Raw genomic sequence first — 23,470 nt, forward strand, 5'->3', positions numbered from 1 at the left:
ATTAAAAGGTTTATATACATATATACACCGCACAATCCGCTTAAGTGCAAGGGTCTGGGACCAAAGAAATACATGCAGTTAACCGGAGCGTGCACTTAACCGTTGTGACCCAAAGAAGCTTGCCATCTGATAAACTTATGTACAGTACTGTTTATTATTATACGTCCAGTATACAGTCTCCGTTAACTGGCATTAGGCTTACTTGAACTAATCAGTTATAGTCCTCTGTACACTAATGGGTATGTGAGTTCCATAAACTACGTCTGCCAGACAGTAAAAACTGTCATAGCACTGACATCCAGTGGCCTCCAGATAGGCCTGCACAGTGTGGAGACTCTCCAGCGCTCTTGCAAAAGTGACAGGTGGAGGTTGTTGAATTTCGTCAGCATGTGCCTCGCTGCTCATTTCATCCTCTGTTTCATCATCAGCCATTGTTGCCTGCGTGTAGGCGAATATCTCAACATCATTGCTGTCGTCAGCTGTTTGTAGATCGTAATCAACAGCTACGTAACGATGGAACTCCTCTTCAGTAACACCGGCTGGGATGTCAATAACCTGTTCATCTGACACATTTGCAACAGCTGCATCTGTTTCGTCCCTCTCCACATCCTTAACAAAGCTTGCCCGCTTGTAGCAGTTCACAATGGTTGCCTGTGTAACATGATTCCAGGCTTCTTTCTGCATATGTAGGGAATCCAATAGTGATAGATTACGAGCCAGTTCAACAGCACGTTTATCCCTGCCGGTCTGGTCATCCATAACACTCATCAGACGACGTAGCACAAGAGCCCGATAATGTTGTTTGAAATTGGCTATTATACCCTGATCCATAGTTTGGATCAGAGAGGTAGTGTTTGGTGGCAGGAAGACCACCTTGATGTTAGACAGCCTGACATCATCCCTGTGTGCAGCATTATTATCACAAAGCAACAAAATCTGACGCCTTTGTGCCCCCATTCTAGTGTCTAACTTCTTTAGCCACTGCTTCCAAATTTCCCCAGTCATCCATGAGTGTGCGTTAGCCTCGTATGACACAGGAAGTCGCTTAACTTTCTTGAAGCAACGGGGCTGTTTGCTCTTTCCAATGACGAGGGGTTCCAACTTCTCACTCCCATCCATATTGCAAAGGAGGATAGTCAGTCGGTCCTTCGACATTTTACCTCCAGTAGTTTTGGCATGTTTGAATGCAAGTGTTCCATCAGGAATTGCTCGCCAGTAGAGACCGTTTTCGTCAGCATTGAAAATGTCACGAGGTGCAAACTAGTTCAAGTTGGTAGGAAGAACTGAAACAACCCAATTTTAAGCACCAAAGTCATCAGCATCTTGTTTCTCACTATGCTGTTTCTTGAATTTTATGTTGTTCCCCTCCTTCCATCTTTCCAACCATCCAACAGTAGTTTTGAATTCAGTTAGTCCAAGACTTTCAGCTAGCTGGTTAGCTTTCTCCATTTCGCAGTGGACTACTGACAAGAAATTGTCTGCTCCTGATTCAAGAAAACCACCGAAGAAGAGCATCTTCTACCTCCTCAGCTTTTCCCGCCCGTTTCCGTTGTGGATTTGTATTGTTTTGCCAGTCTTCCAGAAGCTGGTCTTTCTGCTTCAAGACACGTGAAATTTGACTAGGATTGACACCATATTCTTTAGCAATAGATGCTTGACTTTGTTTTCAAATTTTTAAGAACTTCTATTCGTTCAGCCAGTGTTAAAGTCTTACAGTTCCGCCGCGACGACGATGACCCCAGTGTACACTCTAACAACATTCTTTCGCTTATTCTGCCTATGGCAGCTAAAGGGGCGGTACAATTGAAATCTCGTTGGTTGTCACATGCCAATCGGCTTTCATATTCCGTGCGCGCGCTTATGTGGAGTCTTCCCAAACCATGCATGTAAGTGAATCTTGCACTTATCAGTGGTGCACTAAACCAGTTTGTCCCCACAGAAACTGATGTCACCAAAAACGGGACTGAAGTACGGCATGCAGTTAAACAGAGCATGCGCTTATCCGACGTGCACTTAAGTATATATACACAGGTTTATTAACAGTTACTTTATTTTATATACCTCTAATAGAAGGGTGTTAGTTTACTTTTTCGATTTTCCTTTATAAAACTTGTTCACCAGCCTTCTCTAGGCTTTTCTTTTTATCCCCACTTCAAAAGGGGGAAACAAGTTATACTATTTATATATACTCTATAGAGATCTGGCCTTATTGAAACTGTTAGCAGCATTAGTATTGTTTGGAAGGATAATCAAAGAAGTCACTCAGTCACATATTAGTTACCTATTGAGGGGTCCTTTTACTAAACCGTGGTAAAAAGTGGCCTGCTGTAGTGCAAGCACGTCTTTTGTGCATGTGCTGGGCCAGTTTTTACCGCGTCTGGGGAAAAAAGGTGTTTTTCAATGGACCAGGAAAAGGGCCTGTGGTAAAATTGAAACCAGAGCACGCCTATTTATGGCCCGCACCCTTAACGCCACTCACTGATCTAGCGGTAAGGGCTCACACGCTACATGCACAGTGTCCGATCGGCATACGCCAACTGCCGATTAATGCCGGCAATGCCATGTGCGGTAGAAAATTAAAAATAATTTGTCCAGGCATTATAGGCTTACACCAAATCTGAAATGACCACCAGGGGTGTGCGGTAGCCTGACGGTAGTCTTGTTTTGGCACACGCTGCACTCGCAAAGAGCCTACCATACCTTTGTAAAAGGGCCCCTAAAAGAGATCACTTTTATTTCTGGGTTTCTAATTAGTAAGATTAATCCCTTGAATTAAGCCTACAAATCAAACACTACATACACATCAGATACATAAAACACAATTCTAAAGCCTGAAAGGATAAGCTAAATCACTGTATATCGCAAAAACAGGCAAGGAAATACATAGAACTACACCCAAAAAGGAAATCTGAACAGGTTCTTAGATCTCACATTAAAGTAATTACCTGCTTCTTGTAACTTATGGAACAAGTGAAGGAAAAATAGGGTTGGAATTGGTAGGTCTTTTTCTTTCTATCCACAGGTACAAAAAGTTCCTACAGCTGAAGTATGGCTAAGAAACATCGTGCCCCCAAAGCTGATGCTCTCATTACAGCTTGTGCCTCTGTCCAGACTGAATGCTTGATCCAAAGTGAGGGACTGGTTTCATGTGTTAAATGTATGCACTCTGAATCCCTCATAAAAGAAGTACAAGAAATAAGGGGCCCTTTTACTAAGCTGCAGTAAAGGGGACCTTGCACTAGCGGCGGTGGCTGTTTTTGCTGCACGCTGAGGCCCATTTTATTGCAGCGGGTAAAAAGGTTGAAAAAAAGACATGGCCATGCGGTAAGATTGAACTTACCCGTGGCCATGCCTGGGGGTGGGGGGGAGGAAGCACTGCCTGATTACTGCCGGGTAAGCCCCTGCGGAAATATTTCTCAAGTATTTCTGCTACCACTGGAAATGTCGTGCTCTGAGGGTAGAGCTACTGCCGACGCCTGCATTGGGCGGGCGGTAGTTCCGGATTGCCATGCAGTAAGCCCACAGTGGGCTCACCACTGCTTTGTAAAAGGTCCCCTAAGAGAGGAGGTGGCAAGACTAAGAAGCATCTATGACCACCAGAAATCCAACCCAGAAATGCATCTTGAGGCATCGAGGATCTACAGCAAAGGAGAAGGAAATGTTGTTTAGAAGAGGACAACTGGACACAGATCACCAAATCCTGCAAAAATCAACCCCTTCATCCCCCCAAACTCCATCTTCTACTGAAATGAAAAATCAGTTTGCAGCACTGGAGGAAGACAAGCTGAAAATATATCAAGATATCATGTGGTGCTTTTTTCTTAAGAATTTTTAGAAATGATAATGCAGCAGCTTACTTTGATTTTGCATTTCCTTATTTTTATTTTTGAGAATCATTGATCTTGATTTAAGATTTTTCATTCTTTATTAACTAGGTTTTGAGCAATGCTAATGTCATTGGAACACATATGCGTTCCAATCCGCGGTTGTGTTATTATATTTTTTATTTCTATTTATTTCTGATATTTATTTTTGATTTTTAAGCATTCCTTATGATGAGGCATCTTTTTCAAGTTATTTCATGTTTAAGAAGCACTACTGACACGCTATTTTAATGATGTTATACTGTGCACGTCATTGGAACGTATATACGTTCTAATCCGTGATGCTGCTTTTTAGAGTTTTTTTTTTTTTTTTTAGGTTTTCTTTGAGTCTGTCTTTAGAGTGTATTTAGAGAGATGACACTAAAAAAAATGTTTAATTAGGGGCTCACACTCTTGGAATGTGTATCCCACACTTTTTGAAATAGCAGACTACTATATAACTTCCGGATTTGTCTTAGCGGTCAACGCCTGTTTGGTGCTTCGCACGGCGCTGGCACTTGTAAGGTCACTAACTGTATATGGTTTAAATAATATTTTCTAGTATTCTGTGACATACTTATTTTTGGATTTTGTATTTATGTTTTTTTTTAAGTATGACTTTCCTATTGTATGAGGAGATGCCCTTTTAGAAACGAGGTCATCATTATATGGTATGCAGCATTATTTTTTTAAGCTGTGCTTTTTAGTTTTTCTGTAACATTCATCTGTTCATTGCCTCACTTTTTGATTTGTAGACAAGTGTTAATTTTGATTGAATCAGCTCTGACAGTGACAGGCCTCACAATTCGTCATAGTGGTATATAAATATTTGGCTCCTACATGCATAGTCAGCACAAGTGTGATGCACACATAGTTTTGTCCTCCACTTTGATTTGATTTTTGCGTGTTATTTCAATTGATTTCTCTATGTTAGTTGTGATTATGAATGTCACAGTCTTTCATTCTGAAGAAGTACATCACTTTTTTCCACTGGTTTCAACTCACTGTGAATGTTGTTTTGTACTTTTATTGGGTTACTTATTAGTATTAATATTGCATGTAAATGTACTGTTTGACTAGTGTACATATTTTACATATTTATATTATTTTGTAATTTTTATACTGAATGTGTTTTATGTTTTTCTATGATTTGTTTTTATGTTTTGATTTGCTTTTTATGATCATGCTTTGTAGTTTTATGCCCCTGAAGCAGCCCACGTGAGGGCGAAATGTGGACCACATCGGGTGACATTTTCATAAAGAACATTGCTTTATTGGACCAACTTTTTGTCTCTTCTATAAAGCATATGGGGACAGACTTACAAACGCAATATGTATACTCTGGAAGAAAGGTGGGAAAGAGGGGTTATGATAGAGATGTTTAAATATCTGAGTGGCATTAATGTACAGGAGGCAAGCCTTTTTCAAATGAAGGAAAACTCTGGGATGAGAGGGCATAGGATGAAGTTAAGAGGTTAATCAAGAATAATTTAAAGGTATACTTTTTCATGGAAAGAGTGGTGGACACATGGAAAAACATCCCAGTGGAGGTGGTGGAGACAAGGACTGTGTCTGAATTTAAGAAAGCGTGGGACAGGCATGTGGGATCTCTTAGAGAAGGGAGGAGATAGTGGATGCTGAGGATAGGAAGACTCGATGGGCTATTTGACCCTTATCTGCCATCATGTTTCTATGGGGCCCTTTTACAAAGGTGTTTAAGGGCCTATGCGTGTCAAGCGCACATCAAATCAGCATTACCGGCTAGCTGCCACATGCCCCAGGCAGTAATTCTGAATCTGGCGCGTACCAAAAACATATTTCTATTTTCTATCATGTGGCAAGTAATTCATTTAGTCTTTCTGCTATGGTTGTCTCCTCCCTAAGTGCCCCTTCTACCCCTCAATCATTCAATGATCTAACCAACTTCCTCAGAGCCATTTTCCTTTAAATGTACACGAATGATTATAACAAGAATTTTTGCTCCAACATCTCTGTAGAACTCAAATAAAAACGAAAGGAGAATTTTTTTGGCCCAATGATTCCTCCTTTCTCCTTCAAACTCAGTTAAAACCACTACTAGGAGAACAGCATTATTAACTTTCATTGACATCCATGCAACAATTGTTTCCTCTGTTTCGACAGAACCACCCACTGTTCCTACTCTGGTCATTATAGCAATAGTTTTCCGAATGGGAGCCATGCCCCTCTATGCTTTAAACCCATCCACCCAGTGCTGTCTTTATTAATAACTACAACTTCCTCTCCTTATTCAAGGACTGTGTGTGGAACAGCATCCCCAGCCCCAATCCACACAAAATACAGGAGACAAGATTAAACTTCGGACTTACACAAACTGTACCACATAGCCCTAAACCACCAAGTCAAACAAACAAAAAAAAAAAAACAGTAGAATATTAATTTGTCAACTGAATAATGTAAAATCTCTGTTGCTTATTGCTAATGCTGAATCAGAAATCTGCATCAGCAATTATCCAACACTGCATGTAATTATAGATCATTCAGTACCTGGGCCAACAAACGGTGCTGGAGGAGCGACAATAGGACCCACTATGCTAGCTGCTGCTGCAGCTCGTGCCTCCAGGCTCTGCTGGACCTGCAAAGGAATATGAACAGATCAATCAAGGGCACTCCCTATTCAGCAACAGACACCCTAGCTTACATGCAAAGTCATTGGACTGTGTCCATACCTGCTGGTAAGTGTTGGTTGCAATGATGGGTCGAATGACAGGCACAGCGGGGACTGCAAGTGCCACCGGAATTGGTACTGGCACTGTCTCAACCACCGAAGTCATCACAGGGGTCACAGGAGTCAAGGGAGTCACAGGAACAACTGGAGCCACAGAAGCCACTGGGGCCACAGAAGCCACCGGGGACACAGGAACCACAGGAACCACAGAAACCACCGGGGCCACAGGAGCCATCGGGGCCACAGGAGCAACAGAAGCCACTGGGGCCACAGGAGCCACTGGGGCCACAGGAGCAACAGAAGCCACAGGGGCCATGGGAGCCACTGGGGCCACGGGAGTCACAGAAGCCACGGAGACTGGCGCCACAGAGACTGGTGCACCCAGTACCTCCTGCTCAAACCTACCAGTGCACAGAAATAAACAAAGGAAGAATATAATTAACAGAATATTGTAAAGGTAAAATATATAAGGCATGTCTTTTCACCAAAAAGAGTTTACTACTTAAGGAAGAACCACAAGAACAAAAGCATACAAAATAGAAAGCGCATACACACACAAGGACAGAGACGCACACACAAAGACTGCTCTTTGCAAAACAGAGGTCTCTCCCAGTTTGTAGGTAAAGTCTCTGTGGGAGACAGGAGAGGATGTGTGTGTTTTTATTTAAATTACTTTTCTTACTTGGCCTTATGTTGATTAAAACAAGGTACATTTTTAAAACACATACTGCAACGTATAACAATATAACAAAACACAAGTAATTAATTTTAGATTGAGGATGATTAGTCTCAGGAATTTTTTTTCTGGTTTGCAGGGTAAGATTCCAAATGATTGAAGCCGGGGAAAAAGGTGATAGGTGAGGAAGAGGGAAACAATGTCTGCTGCTATGCTTGAACATGCTTATAGTTTGTGTGCTGTTTTAAGCAAGGTGCATCTAATCAAATTCTTCAAAAGTTCACACCTCAAATAAGCTGATTAATCAATAAAATGCCATCAGCCTGTCATTTCTATTGCTCCAAAATAAGGGGTCGTTTTACTTAGCTGCGATAAAAAGGGGCTTGCACTAGAGTAAACGCGTGTTTTTGATGAATGCTGAAGCCCCCTTTTACTGCAGTGGGTAAAAGGCTGTGTTTTTTGTGGGGTTTTTGAGGAAAAGAAATGGCCATGCAGCAAGTGAAACTTACCACACGTGGCCATTTTTGGGGGGGGGGGCTTATTGCCACCCACTGAGATAGCAGTAAGGGCTCCCGCGCTAACTCAGCGGTAACCGGGCAGCACGCAGCGCTGCCCAATTACCACCGGTTAAGTTCCAGCACTACAAAAATAGGATGTATTTTTGTAGCACCAGAAATGGCACATGTAGGGGTGGGAACTATCACCGGGCTCCTGCAGTAGCCTGTCGGTATTTCTGGATTGGCGTGCAGTAAGCCCGCGGTAGGTTTACTGCTGCTTCATAAAAGGGCCCCTAAGACAGGAAAGCGACTGTCTATGATGGTGGTGAGTGTTCCTCTGGGCAATGGGGTATGGTTTGCTGGTACTATACGTGGAGAGAGAGAGATATCTTATTTATGTATTGAAAGCAATTTATATACAGTCTTTGGTATTCTTCATCAAATGAACATTCAAGACAGTTTGCAAACCTAAACTGAAAATAGGGTAATTATCGTTTATTAGAATTTGATATACCATTCCTCACTGAAAACAAATCGAAATGGTGTACATCACAAAAAAAAAAAAAAAATAGCACAAGGAAAAGAAAGCCATAATACTGATAGGAAAGAACTCAAACGATCCAGAAACAGTTACACAATCTAACATACAATAAAAAGTAAATATAGATTCAATCTATATAACTAATTTAAAATAGCATAAAATTAAATACACAAGTTACTGCCCTTTCTGCAGATTACTCCATGGAAAAAATATTGTGTTAATTGAAAAAAGTGAGTTTTTAATGCTGCTTGAAATGTTCTTAAAGAATTTTCTACTTTTCGGCAGCGAGTACCAAAGGACTGGAGCAAGAAAGAAAAATGCTGAAGATTCTCACAGTGCTTTAGATGGAGGGGGAAGGACAAGTCTATTACCAGTTAAGGATCAAAGTGTCCATGAAGAAGTGTATGGTATTGTTAGAGATGCGAGACAGGAAGGAGTATCATTGTGTAGAGCTTTATACGTGAAAATTAAGATTTTAAATTTAATTTGATACTCAATGGGGAGCCAATGACGATGTTGTAACGGAGCTTTATTGTCAAAAAGATTAGCTGTGTGCAAATTTCTCTGTGTTATAAAGCCTAAAGATTTATGTTTATAGCTTAAGAATACACAAATACAATAGATGTAATAGCGATACACACCAATTGGCCCAGCCACTCTGGTTTTCTATCTCCTGGGTCAGGGGTGGGCAACCTCCTCCTCCTCAAGGGCCGCAACCCAGTCAGGTTTTCAGGATTTCCCCAATGAATATGCATGAGATCTATTAGCATACAATGGAGCCAGTGCATGTAAACAGATCTCATACATATTCATTGTCCTATATGTTTCCAAATATATCCATCACTTTATTAACTATTACAAAACACTTAAAATTATATTAAGCCCCAAGTCAATTGGTCACAGTCCTAATGGATCCCACAGCACAAAACCGCACCACTAGCCACATTGAATGTCCCATATATTAAATGTCACTTATCTGCATGAAACCAGTTCCTTCAATCTATGTGGTAAACCTCACCAATATCCTGTCGCGACACTGTTCAAAACATATACTCAAAAATACCTTATGGCTGAGTGGACCATATCAGCTCTTATCCAGTCCCAGCAGCGCCAAATCAAACTGGCGTAGACTTAAACAGATCTTGTCCGATGAAGTCACCAAATGGAACAGCTCCCAATCACTATGGAGGCTATCTAATCATTACTGCTAACCTCTACATGACATTATGTTTTGCCGATAATGGCATCCTCAGGATACTACAGCAAACAGGCTTTTCAGAAACATTCTCTCGCTCATACCGAGGAAACACGTTCTCATCAAACAGAGCCACAAACAATCAGGTATTTTATTTTAGAAATGTAGGAATCTTCATTGTTAAGATTTTGATAGCCCAGGTTTTTCGAATGTGATGCATATGCATTGGGGAAATCCTAAAAACCAAACTGGGTTGTGGCCCTCGAGGACCAAGGTTATCTACCCAGGACAGGAGTGGCTAAGAATATAAACTCTAGTACTTAAAATATCACCAGCTCCCCTTACTATATATTATTAAGGGGTGTGAGGCTAGGGAGGGTTGTGTACATTTCAAAAGCTTTATATACCATTAGTAATGCTTATGAGCACCCATGTCTTATTCTGTGGATGGGGAACCAGATTAAGAGAAAACTGAGGATTGCTGAGATAGGAGCTAAAGTTAGCAGTCTGGTGAAGGAGGCATTAAAAATAAGAGACTACTGTGAACAGACTGTAAGCTCCATGGAACAGAACCTGACTCATGTGTATAGCAGCACTGCATACATCTAATACCGTATAGCAGTGATTATTTACAGACTGAATAGCATGCAGGAAAGCAGGATATTGAGAGACTGTGGGAGCACTACATTGGAACAGAGAGAAGAAAGAGGAACTGTACAAAGACCATGACTAGATATGAGAAGTGAACAAGGAAGGGGAATATGGAGAGAAATAAGGATTGCATGACTAGAAGGTATACAGAGAGTCTGGGAAGTGGACAGAGCAAGGAAATATGGGTGATAGATAAATGAGGCAACGGTGTAGAGGAATGATAGAGAGATTAAAATGGGACAGAACTCAAACGAATGGAAACTGTGGGAAGTTAACAGAGTAGAAAAGTACATAGAAACATTGCAAGAGATGAGAGAAAAGCAGTGCAGAAAGTACGAGAGAGAGAGGTAATGGATGCGGGAGCAGAAATAGGGGATGCAGAATGAGATGCGGGACAAAAAAATCTGGGAAAAAAGACGATGCGGCAAAAATTCCCTTCAGCCCCGTACTCACAACGCCATCTCTGCCTCCATCTCCTTCAGTCGCTCCTCCCCACTCTTCGTTCCACCAGGAGCCGCCATGTCTTCCGACTCCCGTAAACGTTTCCCCCGTCACACCACTTTCCCTCAACAACACAACTTCTGCCACCTTGTCGGGCCAAGCAAGCCACTAGCCACAGAGGTTCTACTAAGTTCCGGCGCGCGACCTGACGTCATTAACAACCGACACTACCCATGGAGCCTCAAAGGAGATTAGATTGAGAACAGACGACAGTACGCGGCGATCTAGCCCAAGGAGGTTTAATAAACAGGAGTGGAAGTGAGTCTATCTAATCCACTGTAGGCAAGGAAGCCAATTAGGACAATCTAAGTTTCCCCTTCCCAGCGCAGCCGTCATCCCCGTTCACTCAAACTAAAGTAAGCCAACCTATGAGGTGCTGCATCCACAGTGTCGTTTTTCATTGTTGGTCCATCTGTAACAAGTCTAAAACTGTTTCAATTGGATAGGCAGTGCCTTAAAAGGTGGAGGGCAAAAGTTTGTTTGTTTTTTACTTATTGGACAGCTTTTTAATTTATTTGAAAGCTTCCCATATGTAGATATAAATATCATGAAATAAAAAAATTATTATAGCTGGTAGAAACAGCATTTTTAAACTCTGTATTTTGTGTTCATTTTTCTACACTAAAAACTAAATAAATACACTGTATACAATACAGATGGACAAATTTCAGTGAGAATATCATGTTTCCTGATGGGTTTGTAGGGGGCGAGGTTGCACTACTTGAACTAGAAGGACTTTTTATACTTGGACTTTGCATATACTTTTGTGTTATATACTTTTGTGTTTTAACCAAAGAATCAGAGTTTCTCTAATGAGCCTAAACTAAAACTTTACAGCTTGACCTTGTTAATAGTAAAACCTATTTGTTAACCAGCAGCTAGATAACAATTTGTAGTAGTCAGCGATTAAGGCTTGTAAGGGAGACAGCTGGCTCTGTCAGCGCAGTCTCGTGATCAATACACAGAGGCTGTATTATGTGGATGTGCTGAAACAATGCAATAAGTTACATTTTCTTGCAAAGTAACATTTTCTGTGAAACTGACCTATTCTTTCTCTGTGAGAACTACAGAACTACTAAACTGTACTGCACATGTGCCTGTGCTGCGCATGTGCTTGTGTGATGTATGGTATGTGTTATGCGCATGATCACTAATGATGTATAAGAATGAGTGTCAGGTGATACTCGGGGCGCAGTATTCTGAGTCTGAACTTAGTACTGTGTCAGCTAGCTAATAAAGTTGTATTGCTTTGGAAGTCAGCGTCTCGGCCTCCTGATTTACTTGCTGAACAGTCCGGTTACATTTGGCGAGCCAGCCAGGAGGCGGGCCGAGGACAAGGATATTTCCTCCCCTCTCTGATAGTGGCACGGCTGAGCCGAGATTGACAATTCTCTCCAGCTGACCGGAGAGTGCGCACTGCTGAGTTCAGCGTCTGGCCGCTGTGAGAGAATTGCGCAGGGCTGGGTAGCCTGCACAAGGGGTGCACGATCCTAGCAGGACAACTTTTTGGGTCTCCAGAGACTTTTGAATCCTGCAGCGGAATCAGGCGAGTATACTCGGGGTAGCAGCTGACCAACCCGGTAAAGGGTCGAAGAGGGGCTTGATCACCCCCTTTGCCAGTGCCGAGTAGGGACTAGGTCCCGAAACCCACTAGGCTCCGGGCGGAGACGGGAGGACGGGTTTCCTGTAAGTGTGAAAGCAGAGTGATTGGCCCTGCGGTTTCAAGCCAGGCGACCGCGTCTTGGCCAGGGCGAGTGTTGAACCTTCTGTGTCTGGTGGAGTGGGACCCCTTACCCCTCTGCTATCCTTTACCCTCCTTCCGTCTGTCTACTATCCTTTGGCACTGTCGGATAGGATGGGCGGGGATGGGTCTACACCTTTGGATTTAATGACTGAGCACTTTAGCGAAGTGTTCGACCAGAAACAATGTTCCAGGGCAGGGATGATACAGTTTATGTGGCCTGGGTTAGGTCGGTCTGTCGACTGGCCGCCAGAGGGCACCTTTGCCTATGAAAAAGTTGCTGCTGTTCAGAACATTGTTATAGTTGACGGTAACCCCGGCTGTCCGGAGGATATCCCGTACATAGAGGGGTGGGCGGATGTGGTTCGGAACCCGCCAGTATGGGCCCAAAGGAAGGTGGAGAAGGCAGCCTTAATGGTGGTGGCCCAGAGAAAAAGCCAGAGGCCCAAGTTGAAATCCAGATCCCAGTCCCTACCTACGGCAGTTGGGGGGGGGTGCTGATCGCCGTGATATTAGGCCCACCCCTTCAAAGAAGATAGTCCCTGTCTTGGAGAAACCGGAGGAGGAGGAGCTAATGCCCAGTCCGGCGCCGCCCCCTTATAGCCCAATCTATCCGGACCTCACTGAATTAAGAAAGGGGGGAGGGGACACTGGGCCTAAATCCCAGGGAGTGAATTCAGACAGCCCACCTTCACCTGATCAGACAGAGCTCCCAGTAGATCAAAAGCCCTCTAGGAAAAGCCAGAGAGTTCTCAAGGAACCCACCCGATACCCTGCCACAAGTCCAGTTATAGTTTCATCGGATCGCCAAACCGTGGCCGACTTGTATCCCATCAGAGAAGCCATGGTACAATTACCAAATCTTGAGGATCCAGACCATCCGATTGAATCAGTTGTCTATAATCATGTTCCTTTCTCAAGTTCGGACCTCCTGAATTGGAAAAATCATGGGCCCACATATGATCAGAAACCTGAGCAGCTTATCGAATTAGTGGAAGGCATAATATTTAGCCACAATCCAACCTGAGACAACTGAGTTCCCATATATTAACTACTGAAGAACGCCGACAGTTGCAACAGAACATGGAAGAGGCAGTTCGGCAGGCACATCTGAATGAACCAGATTTGGCCAATTGTGTCGCTGCCCTGGTGCCCACTACCCAGCCCGAATGGAATCACCGAACTCCAGCAGGCCGAGAGTACTTACGTCAATATCAGCAGGCCTATTTGGCAGCCTTGAAGAAGGGAAAGCGGAAAATTACCAATATGGGAAAGATTCATGACATAATACAAAAGAAGCATGAAAGCCCAGGTGATTTTCTGGAGCGGCTTATGGATGCCTGTCGAAAATATAGCCCGATAGACCCTGAGGACCCAGCCAACCGTCCGATGATAGTAATGAGTTTTGTTACCCAAGCAGCCCCAGACATTAGAAAGAAGTTGCAGAAGACCGAGAGGTTTGAGGGCATGAATATAAGTCAATTGAAGGAGATGGCCGATTGTGTTTTTGGATATCGAGATTAGGAGAAGAAAAGTGAGGCCCGAAGAGAAGCAAGCAGACAGATGCGTGAGAATGCTGCTTTGTTGGCTGCTGCACTGGAAGAACACCGGGGACAAAGCAGAGGAGCGGCCGCACCGGAAGAACGCAGGGGACAGTATAGGGGCAGGGGTCGGAAGTTTCCCCTAGGGAGGAACCAATGTGCATACTGCAGGCAAGAAGGCCATTGGAAAGCGGAGTGTGGAGAAAGAGGGCGAGGCCGGGGACGCTCGGAGCAGCAGGAGTGGCAGATGGCAGTGGATGCTGTTCAGGCGCATACAGCATGAAGACACCGGGAGGGGAGAGTCCCCACTGACCCTCTGGTGGAAATTGGGGTGGGGACGCAACAAATGAGAGCCCTGTTAGACACAGGGGCCCAAAGATCTGTCATCACTACAGCAATAGCCCCCAAGACCAAGGAAACCATACCGATAGTGGGGGCTTCGGGGAAATCCCTCACTGTTGAAGGAACATCAAGTCCAGATTGGAGGGAAAACAGTCTCTCACCAGTTCATACATATACCTGGGTGTCCCGTTCCTCTTATTGGACGGGACTTGCTATGTAAATTGCAGGCCACTCTGAAATTTAAACCCACTGGGGAAGTTGAGGCCACTTTTGAAGAGCAGCCAGTATCCCTTATTTGTCCTGTCCAGGAAGAGTGGCGATTACATGTTCCTCTGGTTGTTACCGCTACTGACAGTCGATATACAGAAGATACTGCATTTGCACAGCAGAGGAGGACTCTTATGGCGGGAGTACCTGGGGTCTGGGCAGAATTGAATCCCAGAGGACTGGCTGTAAACGCCACCCCTATCTGGATCGAATTAAAACCCAATGCTCAAATTGTTAACCGGGGCCAATACAGTATACCTTATGCTGCTCGACATAGTATGCAATTGCATTTGCAGAAACTCCTCCAACAGGGAGTCTTGAAACCTACCAGATCAGCCTGGAATACCCCATTACTGCCAGTCAAGAAGCCAGGGACCCCTGAGTACCGACCTGTTCAGGACCTGAGGAAAGTCAATAACCAAGTTGTGGATATAGTTGCTCTTGTACCTAACCCTTACTCCATTCTAGCCCAAGTGCCGGCCCAAATCAGGTGGTACAGTGTCATAGACTTAAAGGATGCTTTCTTCTCCATACCTCTTGCTGAGGAGAGTCAGCAGTTCTTTGCATTCACATGGGAGGACCTACAGACTGGAACTAAACAACAATTTACCTGGACTCGATTACCGCAAGGTTTTAAGAATTCGCCCACTTTGTTCGGGGAACAACTCGCCAATGATTTGAAGATGTATCAGACTGAGTATGGGCCTGTTGTCCAGTATGTGGACGATCTGCTGATAGCCAGGGAAACATACACTGATTGTGCAGTGGCAACCTTTAATTTTCTGAAAACTCTGGAAGCGCAAGGATACCGAGCTAGTCGGAAAAAAGCGCAACTGTGTGAAATCGAGGTTGAGTACTTGGGATTTCGCCTCTGGGAAGGTACCCGGAGGCTCGGTACGCCCCGTACTCAAGCTATTTGTAACCAGCCCATACCAACAAACAAAAAGGAACTGCGGGCATTGTTGGGAGCAGCAGGTTACTGCCGAATATGGATCATCAATTTTGGTGTTTTGACCCAAGACCTGTATGCCAAACTGAAAGGACCTGAACCCGAGGCCCAACACTTCCAGTGGGAAAAACACGAATTGAAGGCCCTAGCAGATTTGAAGAAGGCCCTTGTATCTCCCCCAGCACTCGGACTCCCAGACGTAACGAAACCTTTCCGCCTGTTTGTAGATGAGAAGAAGGGCCTGGCACTTGGAGTACTAACGCAAACAGTCGGTACTTGGCAACGACCAGTAGCATACCTTTTCAAAGGCATGGACAATGTAGCAAAAGGTTGGCCGGGATGTCTACGAAGCATAGCTGCTGCTTGTGTACTGATCAGAGAAGCCCATAAGCTCACCTTTGGCCAAACGCTGCTCGTAACCACCCCACATACTATCCGGGGCCTATTAGAAAGCCACGGACCCCATTGGATGACTAACTCCCGGTTAGTCAAGTATCAGGCTCTATTGTGTAAGAACCCAGAGGTGCAGATTCAAGATACCACCAACTTAAACCCTGCCACTCTTTTACCAGCTCCTGAACCCAGGCTACACGATTGTGAAGAAGTGATGGGCACTGTCCATTCTAGCAGACCTGACTTTAAGGACCAGCCGTGGCAAGGGGGAGTCACACTATTTACAGACGGGAGTAGTCAGGTGATAGCAGGGGTTCGACGAGCAGGTTATGCTGTTGTGTCAGAGAACCACATAATAGAGGCAATGGCCTTACCACCCGGAACCTCTGCTCAGAAGGCCGAATTGATTGCCCTAACCAGAGCCCTTCAGTGGGCAGAAGGAAAAGTGGTTAACATTTACACTGACTCCAAATATGCTTTCTTAACCCTTCAGGTACACAGAGCATTGTATAAGGAAAGGGGATTCCTAAATGCAGAAGGAAAGGGGCTTGCATATGCTACCGAAATTTGTCGGTTGCTTGAAGCGGTATGGAAGCCAAAGAAAGTGGCGGTGATGCACTGTAAAGCTCATACCAGCAGAATGGACCCCATTGCCAAGGGCAATCAGCGAGCAGATGATGCAGCAAAGAAGGCGAGCCAACTTCCTTATTCTTCTGATTCTGGGATGCTACTCCTAATCCATTTACCAACCGAGGCACCAACTTATGCTTCATCAGAGGAAGAATGGGCTCGACGGGAGGCACTAGAACTGCGTCAAGGGTGGTGGGTGCTGCCAGATGGCCGAATATGGATACCTGAGACGTTGGCTTGGACTGTGGTCAAGGGAGCCCATGACCAGACCCACTTCGGCCGAGATGCCCTAGGTCGATTACTTGGAAAAACCTACTATATCAACAACCTGTCCCATTGGACCAAGAATGCTTCTAGTCAATGTATTACTTATGCCTGGAATAATCCACGGACGGGGCCAGGCCCAGATCCTGGTAACATCTTACGGGGCACCAGTCCTTTCCAAGTCTGTCAAATTGATTTTACGCACATGCCCCCAGCCAAGGGATATAAAGCTATCCTTGTAGCGGTATGTACGTATACTGGATGGATTGAAGCCATACCAACATGGACTGAAATGGCTAAAGAAGTCACCTCTTTACTTCTCCATCATCTTCTCCCAAGGTATGGGCTCCCCAAGCAGATCAACTCTGATAATGGCCCTGCCTTTACTAGCAAAGTAACTCAACAACTCAGTATGAGATTAGGCCTCGAATGGAAGTTACATTGCGCGTGGAGACCGCAGAGTAGTGGGGCGGTAGATAGGACAAATAGATCCCTAAAGAATCAGTTAGCTAAGCTCTGTCAGGAGGCTAAAGCCAAGTGGCCTGATCTTTTGCCACTAGCCTTGCTACATCTCCGGTGTCTGCCCAGGACCACCGGTCTCACTCCTTATGAAATGATGTATGCTAGACCACCGCCCTTACCCTCATGTCCTACATCATTGCAAGTCCAAGGTGAGGGTACCCTTGTGCAGCAAATGAAAGGGTTACGGGAGGTAGTGCAGGAAATTCAGCAGTACACTGAGAGTGTAAGTCCACTAGTTTTGACAACCCCTGTACATCAGTTTCAGGTAGGGGATGAAGTATGGGTAAAGGAATGGGATGATGCTGATTGTTTACAACCCAAATGGAGGGGGCCTTCTCTCGTCATTCTAACCACCCCCACTGCTGTTAAAATTGCAGGAACGCCTGTCTGGATACATTGGACCAGAGTGAAACCTGCTGCTGCATCGTCACCACAGGGAAAGTGGACTGCCCATTGGAACCCGAATCACCCTCTGCGGTTGACTCTATAAAAAGGAGTCGATAATTGTGCTACACGCATATGTCCAGAAATACAGCAGCCAACGAATAGGGCTGATTCTGGAATAATGAGAGTAACCCTTCACATAATTTTCCCCTCCATCTCTTCCCTGCCATCAAATGATAGTCACCCAATACCTAATATGGGGGGGTCTTCCTCTATAGTTACCCCTGTCCTTCAGTAGTCCACACCCAGACATGCCAGAGTTGTACATCCCCAGTTCGGAGTGGACCACATACAGGGGGTACTATGTTTGTCGCCCATACTTCCGTTCACAAAGACTGTTGGTTCGCCCCTCCTATCTCCTGCATAGAGGACAACAAGAAATATTGGATGGGTGATCTTAAGCCCCATGCATATAGGTTTGGCTCAGTGTGTTCAGGGGCGTGTCATACCTGTCCTAAAGGCAGAAAGAGGATTTGTGCCACTTATGCTGGACAGTGGGGCCTGTCTGACGGGGGAGGGAAACAGGACATGGTACAGGAATTATTAGTGAAGAAAGCTGTTGCGCGGCTTACCCGACCTGTCCCGCCCCTCGCTAAGGGAACCAACAGTAGTACTACTTTATATGAATCTGTCGTCCACCTCACTTCTGATTTTGATGATGTTTTTAAGCAAGGGAAGAACTTGTTTATTGATCTGACTTCCCGAATAGGCCAGGCACTTAATGTTACCAACTGTTGGATTTGTGGGGGAGCTCTGATGGGAGAATCCTGGCCCTGGGGAGGTTCCCCAATGACTCCGGAACAATTAGCGGCCTGGAATTGGACTAAACGCCCTTCATATGCACAGCGAACAGGACAATGGACTCTTAGCTCCCTGGTGATAGGCCATGAATGTATTTCCCGATATCCTGATGACAATTTCACTAGCCCTGTGGGAGACACTCCATGTATATCCATCCTTACTGTTAATGGTTCCCAGGTACAATACTGGCCGGCAGCTGACACATGGTACCCCAGTTCAGTAGCCAACAAATCATGTTTACCTTATAACTTTACAGGTACTATACAACTCTAATTGTTCTGGACCTAACCCCTTTCAAGGAGTATCTCAGTTGAGAGGACGCTGGAATAACCCAGGTCACCGGGGTGCTCGACATTGGCAAGCACCCGATGGGTTATTCTGGATATGTGGGCACAATGCGTATGCCCGATTGCCAGGTACCTGGTCAGGCTCTTGCACTATTGGGTTAATCTATCCAGGCTTCTTTTTATTGCCTCACTCTGTGGCTGCAGATTTAGGTACACCATTGTATGATGATTTGAGTCATCACTCCTGTAAGTCTTTTCCCATAGGAGGGGAGCAGAAGTGGGGATCTGATGAGTGGCCTCCAGAACGGATTATAGAGACGTATGGACCCACAACGTGGGCCCAGGATGGGTCCTGGGGGTATCGAACCCCTATTTATATGTTGAACTGTATCATACGTTTACAGGCAGTAGTAGAAGTCATTACCAATCATACAGCTGAAGCTCTTGAACTCATTGCTAAGCAACAAACCCAAATGCGAACTGCCATATATCAAAATTGTCTGGCGTTAGATTACCTTCTTGCAGAAGAAGGTAGGGTTTGTGGGAAGTGGAATACTTCCAATTGTTGATTGAAAATTGATGATACTGGAGCTGCAGTAATGAATATAGCTACTGACATTCGAAAGCTTGCACATGTTCCCGTCCAGAGATAGACATCTATGCTGGGTGATAGTTGGTGGGACTCCATGTTTGGGGGTACTTGGTGGAAGAAATTAATATTTTTGGGGGTATGCCTGTTTGGAGGACTCATCTTTTTACCTTGTTTAATACCCTGCTTTTTGTCTTTGCCTGCCGAGCAATGGAGCGTATTGCTGACCAAAGGGCAGCACTACACAGTATGTCCTTGCAGATGTATTCTCCCTTACCTTCAGCAGATTTCGATCATGAGTCATATGTGGATGAACCATAAATTAAGTTTAAATTGCTAACCTCTCTGTCTCATTACAGGTGCCTTACATAACCATCCTGTCCTGATTGTATTTACCGATAAGGGACACCGGGCCAACTACACCTTTCCTGGCAAAGACCGGCTACAAAGGGGGGAGAGTCCAATAGGGGCCCTTTCGTCTCAACCCCGGTGAAGACCTCAACGGCCAAGAGAGGAGTTTTAGGGCCACACCTTCATGAACTTACCCTTCACTCGCAACTATCTGTTATTTGGGACATTCAGGACTTTGTTGTGATACTTTTCACTTGGACAATTGATAAAGTATCAAAGGGGGGATTGTAGGGGGCGAGGTTGCACTACTTGAACTAGAAGGACTTTTTATACTTGGACTTTGCATATACTTTTGTGTTATATACTTTTGTGTTTTAACCAAAGAATCAGAGTTTCTCTAATGAGCCTAAACTAAAACTTTACAGCTTGAACTTGTTAATAGTAAAACCTATTTGTTAACCAGCAGCTAGATAACAATTTGTAGTAGTCAGCGATTAAGGCTTGTAAGGGAGACAGCTGGCTCTGTCAGCGCAGTCTCGTGATCAATACACAGAGGCTGTATTATGTGGATGTGCTGAAACAATGCAATAAGTTACATTTTCTTGCAAAGTAACATTTTCTGTGAAACTGACCTATTCTTTCTCTGTGAGAACTACAGAACTACTAAACTGTACTGCACATGTGCCTGTACTGCGCATGTGCTTGTGTGATGTATGGTATGTGTTATGCGCATGATCACTAATGATGTATAAGAATGAGTGTCAGGTGACACTCGGGGCGCAGTATCCTGAGTCTGAACTTAGTACTGTGTCAGCTAGCTAATAAAAGTTGTATTGCTTTGGAAGTCAGTGTCTCGGCCTCCTGATTTACTTGCTGAACAGTCCGGTTACAGGTTCATCTTAAATGTTGTTGTAATCTGCCTCTGGAAGCCTGGTGTTATAAAGATGATGGAATATATTGAAATTAAATGGAAGTGGAATTAAACTCTCCTTTCATTGGGGCACATGGAATCACATCTTTATCTGTTTTGTAGAAGTTTACCTTTTAGATACACAAATGGATTATTCTGTTGTTTGAGCATGTTTCAGGGACAAGTTGTCCCGTCTGTGGCCGTGCCACCCTTCAGACTTACCCTGTTTCTGGGAGTCAGTGTCTGTGCTGGCTTCTGCTTGTCTCTGTGTCTGTGTCTGTCTTAGGTTCTCTCTGGCTCTGTGTGCTGATTGCCCTACTGAACCTCACCTGTGTGGGCTATGCCTCTTCCAAGATGGCTGCCGCCTCTTCGTCTCTGCCAGTATCCAAGATGGCTCCCGCTGTTACTTTCTATGGGATGCCTGCTCTGAGTGTCAAGCCTCTGTTTGGTTGCAAGGTGATTGCTGCACCTGTAGCTCTGGTGTTGAGGGCTTTATTAATCACTTGGAGACTACAGTCCTGGCCTTTGCATCTGATCGCATCTGATCTCATCTCATCTCATCTGATCTCATCCAAAGGTCCTGGTGTATAGAGTGCTCTGTACCCAGTGTCAGTGTTTGCTCTGTGTGAGTGTTCTATGTTTGTTTCCAAGGTATGACTAGTTAGCTTAGGCACCGTCTGGCTTGTTGCCTGTGCATAGCTTTACTAGTTCTCTATGTTTGTTTCCAAGGTTTGACTAGTTAGCTTAAGCACCGTCTGGCTTGTTGCCTGTGCATAGCTTTACTAGTTCTCTATGTTTGTTTCCAAGGTTTGACTAGTTAGCTTAAGCACCGTCTGGCTTGTTGCCTGTGCATAGCTTTACTAGTTCTCTATGTTTGTTTCCAAGGTTTGACTAGTTAGCTTAGGCACCGTCTGGCTGGTTGCCTGTGCATAGCTTTACTAGTGCTCTATGTTTGTGTCCAAGGTATGACTAGTTTTTCTTAGGCACCGTCTGGCTTGTTGCCTGTGCCTAGCTCTACTAGTTCTCTGTGTTTGTTTCCAAAGTTTGACTAGTTAGCTTAGGCACCGTCTGGCTTGTTGCCTGTGCATAGCTCTAGTTCTCTGTGTTTGTTTCCAGTGATAGCCTAGCCAGCTTAGGCACCGTGGGGCGTGTAGCCTGTGCATAGCTCTGCTAGTTCTCTGTGTTTGTTTCCAAGTGATAGACTAGCCAGCTTAGGCACCGTGTGGCTTGTAGCCTGTGCATAGCTCTAGTTCTCTGTGTTTGTTTCCAAGTGATAGACTAGCCAGCTTAGGCACCGTGTGGCTTGTAGCCTGTGCATAGCTCTAGTTCTCTGTGTTTATTTCCAGTGATAGCCTAGCCAGCTTAGGCACCGTGGGGCGTGTAGCCTGTGCATAGCTCTGCTAGTATTCTGCGTTTGTGTCCAGGGCATGACTTGTTAGCTGGGGCACAGCTTAGTTGTTAGCTGGTGTATAGCCTTCCAAGTCTCCTGAGTTTGCTCTGTGTATGTTCTTGTGTATGACTGGTTGGCCTGGGTATAGCGTTTCTATTAGCCCGGGTACAGTCTACTAGTCATTGTGTTGATTCCTGCCGACTGCCAGAACCCGGACAGTTCCTGCTTGTCTGCCTTGCCTTCGCCTAGGTGCCAGGGGGCACTCCTGGATCTTCATTCCTGCTGTTCCTGTAAGTCCTACCGGCTGCCAGAACCTGAGGGCTCAACCCGAGGGAGAAGGCAGCCAAGTGTAGGTGAAGCCTAGGTCCAGGGTGTTCCAGTTCCGCGGGTTCCGCTCCAGTGTGTTCCAGTCCAGCGGGTTTCACTCCTGTACGTTTCAGTCCAGTGGGGCCACTCCAGTGTGTCCAGTCCAGTGGGCCCCACTCCAGTGCGCACCAGTCCGGTGCGTTCCAGTTCCGAGTGTTCCGGTGTAGTACTCCAGTCCGGAGTTCCGGTCCAGTCTTATCTCCTCTCTCTACCTGGAAGGTGATTTTGCCTAAAGGACTCACAAACCCCGCGCTCCCGGGGAAGAAGCCTGAAGGTATGCCAAGGTCCTCGAGAGCGCATCAAGCGCGAGAGGCGCGACAGAATGCAAAGGCCATGAGTTCGGCGAGATCATCAGTCCAGGTGGGTTTCATGCCCATAAGTTTGTGCCCTACGGACAATCCGAGGGGAACTTCTGAAAATTTTTTTGATTCCAAGGACAGTCTAGTTTCTATTTTGGATCCCGATGCAAGCCTGGAGGAATACCGAGAGGAACTTCTGTCAAATCCAGCCTTTACGGATACTCCTGAAGCGGCAGCGGAGAAAAGGCGTATCTACCGGAGTCTGGGCCACTATCACCCAGTTTTTGGCCACTATGACCCAGTTTCTGACATGGATCCGGCCATCACGCTCCGTGAGTACCGCCTCAGACTTCGGGAAGACCCTGCTCTGTGGGATACTCGGGAGTCTGAGCTCGAAAGAAGACGCCGGAGACGTTCTCCGCCCGGGTCTTTTCGCCCACCTCAGCCGAGTAGCCAGCCCTACTATGGTGGGGTAGCTCTTCGTTGGGATCCTAGTCCACCGATGCTGAATCCAGTTCAAGGAGGGGTTCCGGTGGAGCCTTGGAAACCTTTCCGAGTAAAGCCTCTAGCCAAGCCGCTGAGGTCAGGCCGAGTGAGGCGTCGGACTAAGCCTCTGAGTCCAGTTCCAGTAGGGACGCCACCAAGGAGCCTGAGTCCAGTTCAGGGGATGCTTCATACTGAACCTCCCATTCCAGTCCAAGTAACGAGGAAGCTTAGGGCTCCGAGTCCAGTCCGAGGGAAGCTTTCGATGGA

At 45.3% G+C, this 23,470-nt stretch overlaps 1 protein-coding gene across 1 annotated transcript in view; it reads right to left on the minus strand.

The window, feature by feature from the left end:
• Positions 1–10,860, minus strand: part of RBM42 (RNA binding motif protein 42) — a 101,814-nt gene extending 90,954 nt beyond the window's left edge. The window contains exons 1-3 of the mRNA XM_030212631.1: positions 10,584–10,860; positions 6,572–6,971; positions 6,390–6,477 (exon numbers count right to left, since the gene is read on the minus strand). Of these exons, the coding sequence (XP_030068491.1) occupies positions 6,390–6,477; positions 6,572–6,971; positions 10,584–10,651 (556 nt within the window). The 5' untranslated portion in view covers positions 10,652–10,860. The remainder of the gene's footprint in view (positions 1–6,389; positions 6,478–6,571; positions 6,972–10,583) is intronic.
• Between the last annotated feature and the right edge of the window lie 12,610 nt (positions 10,861–23,470).

Source organism: Microcaecilia unicolor, chromosome 8, assembly GCF_901765095.1.
Source record: "Microcaecilia unicolor chromosome 8, aMicUni1.1, whole genome shotgun sequence".
In the NCBI taxonomy this organism is placed as follows: Eukaryota; Metazoa; Chordata; class Amphibia; order Gymnophiona; family Siphonopidae; genus Microcaecilia; species Microcaecilia unicolor.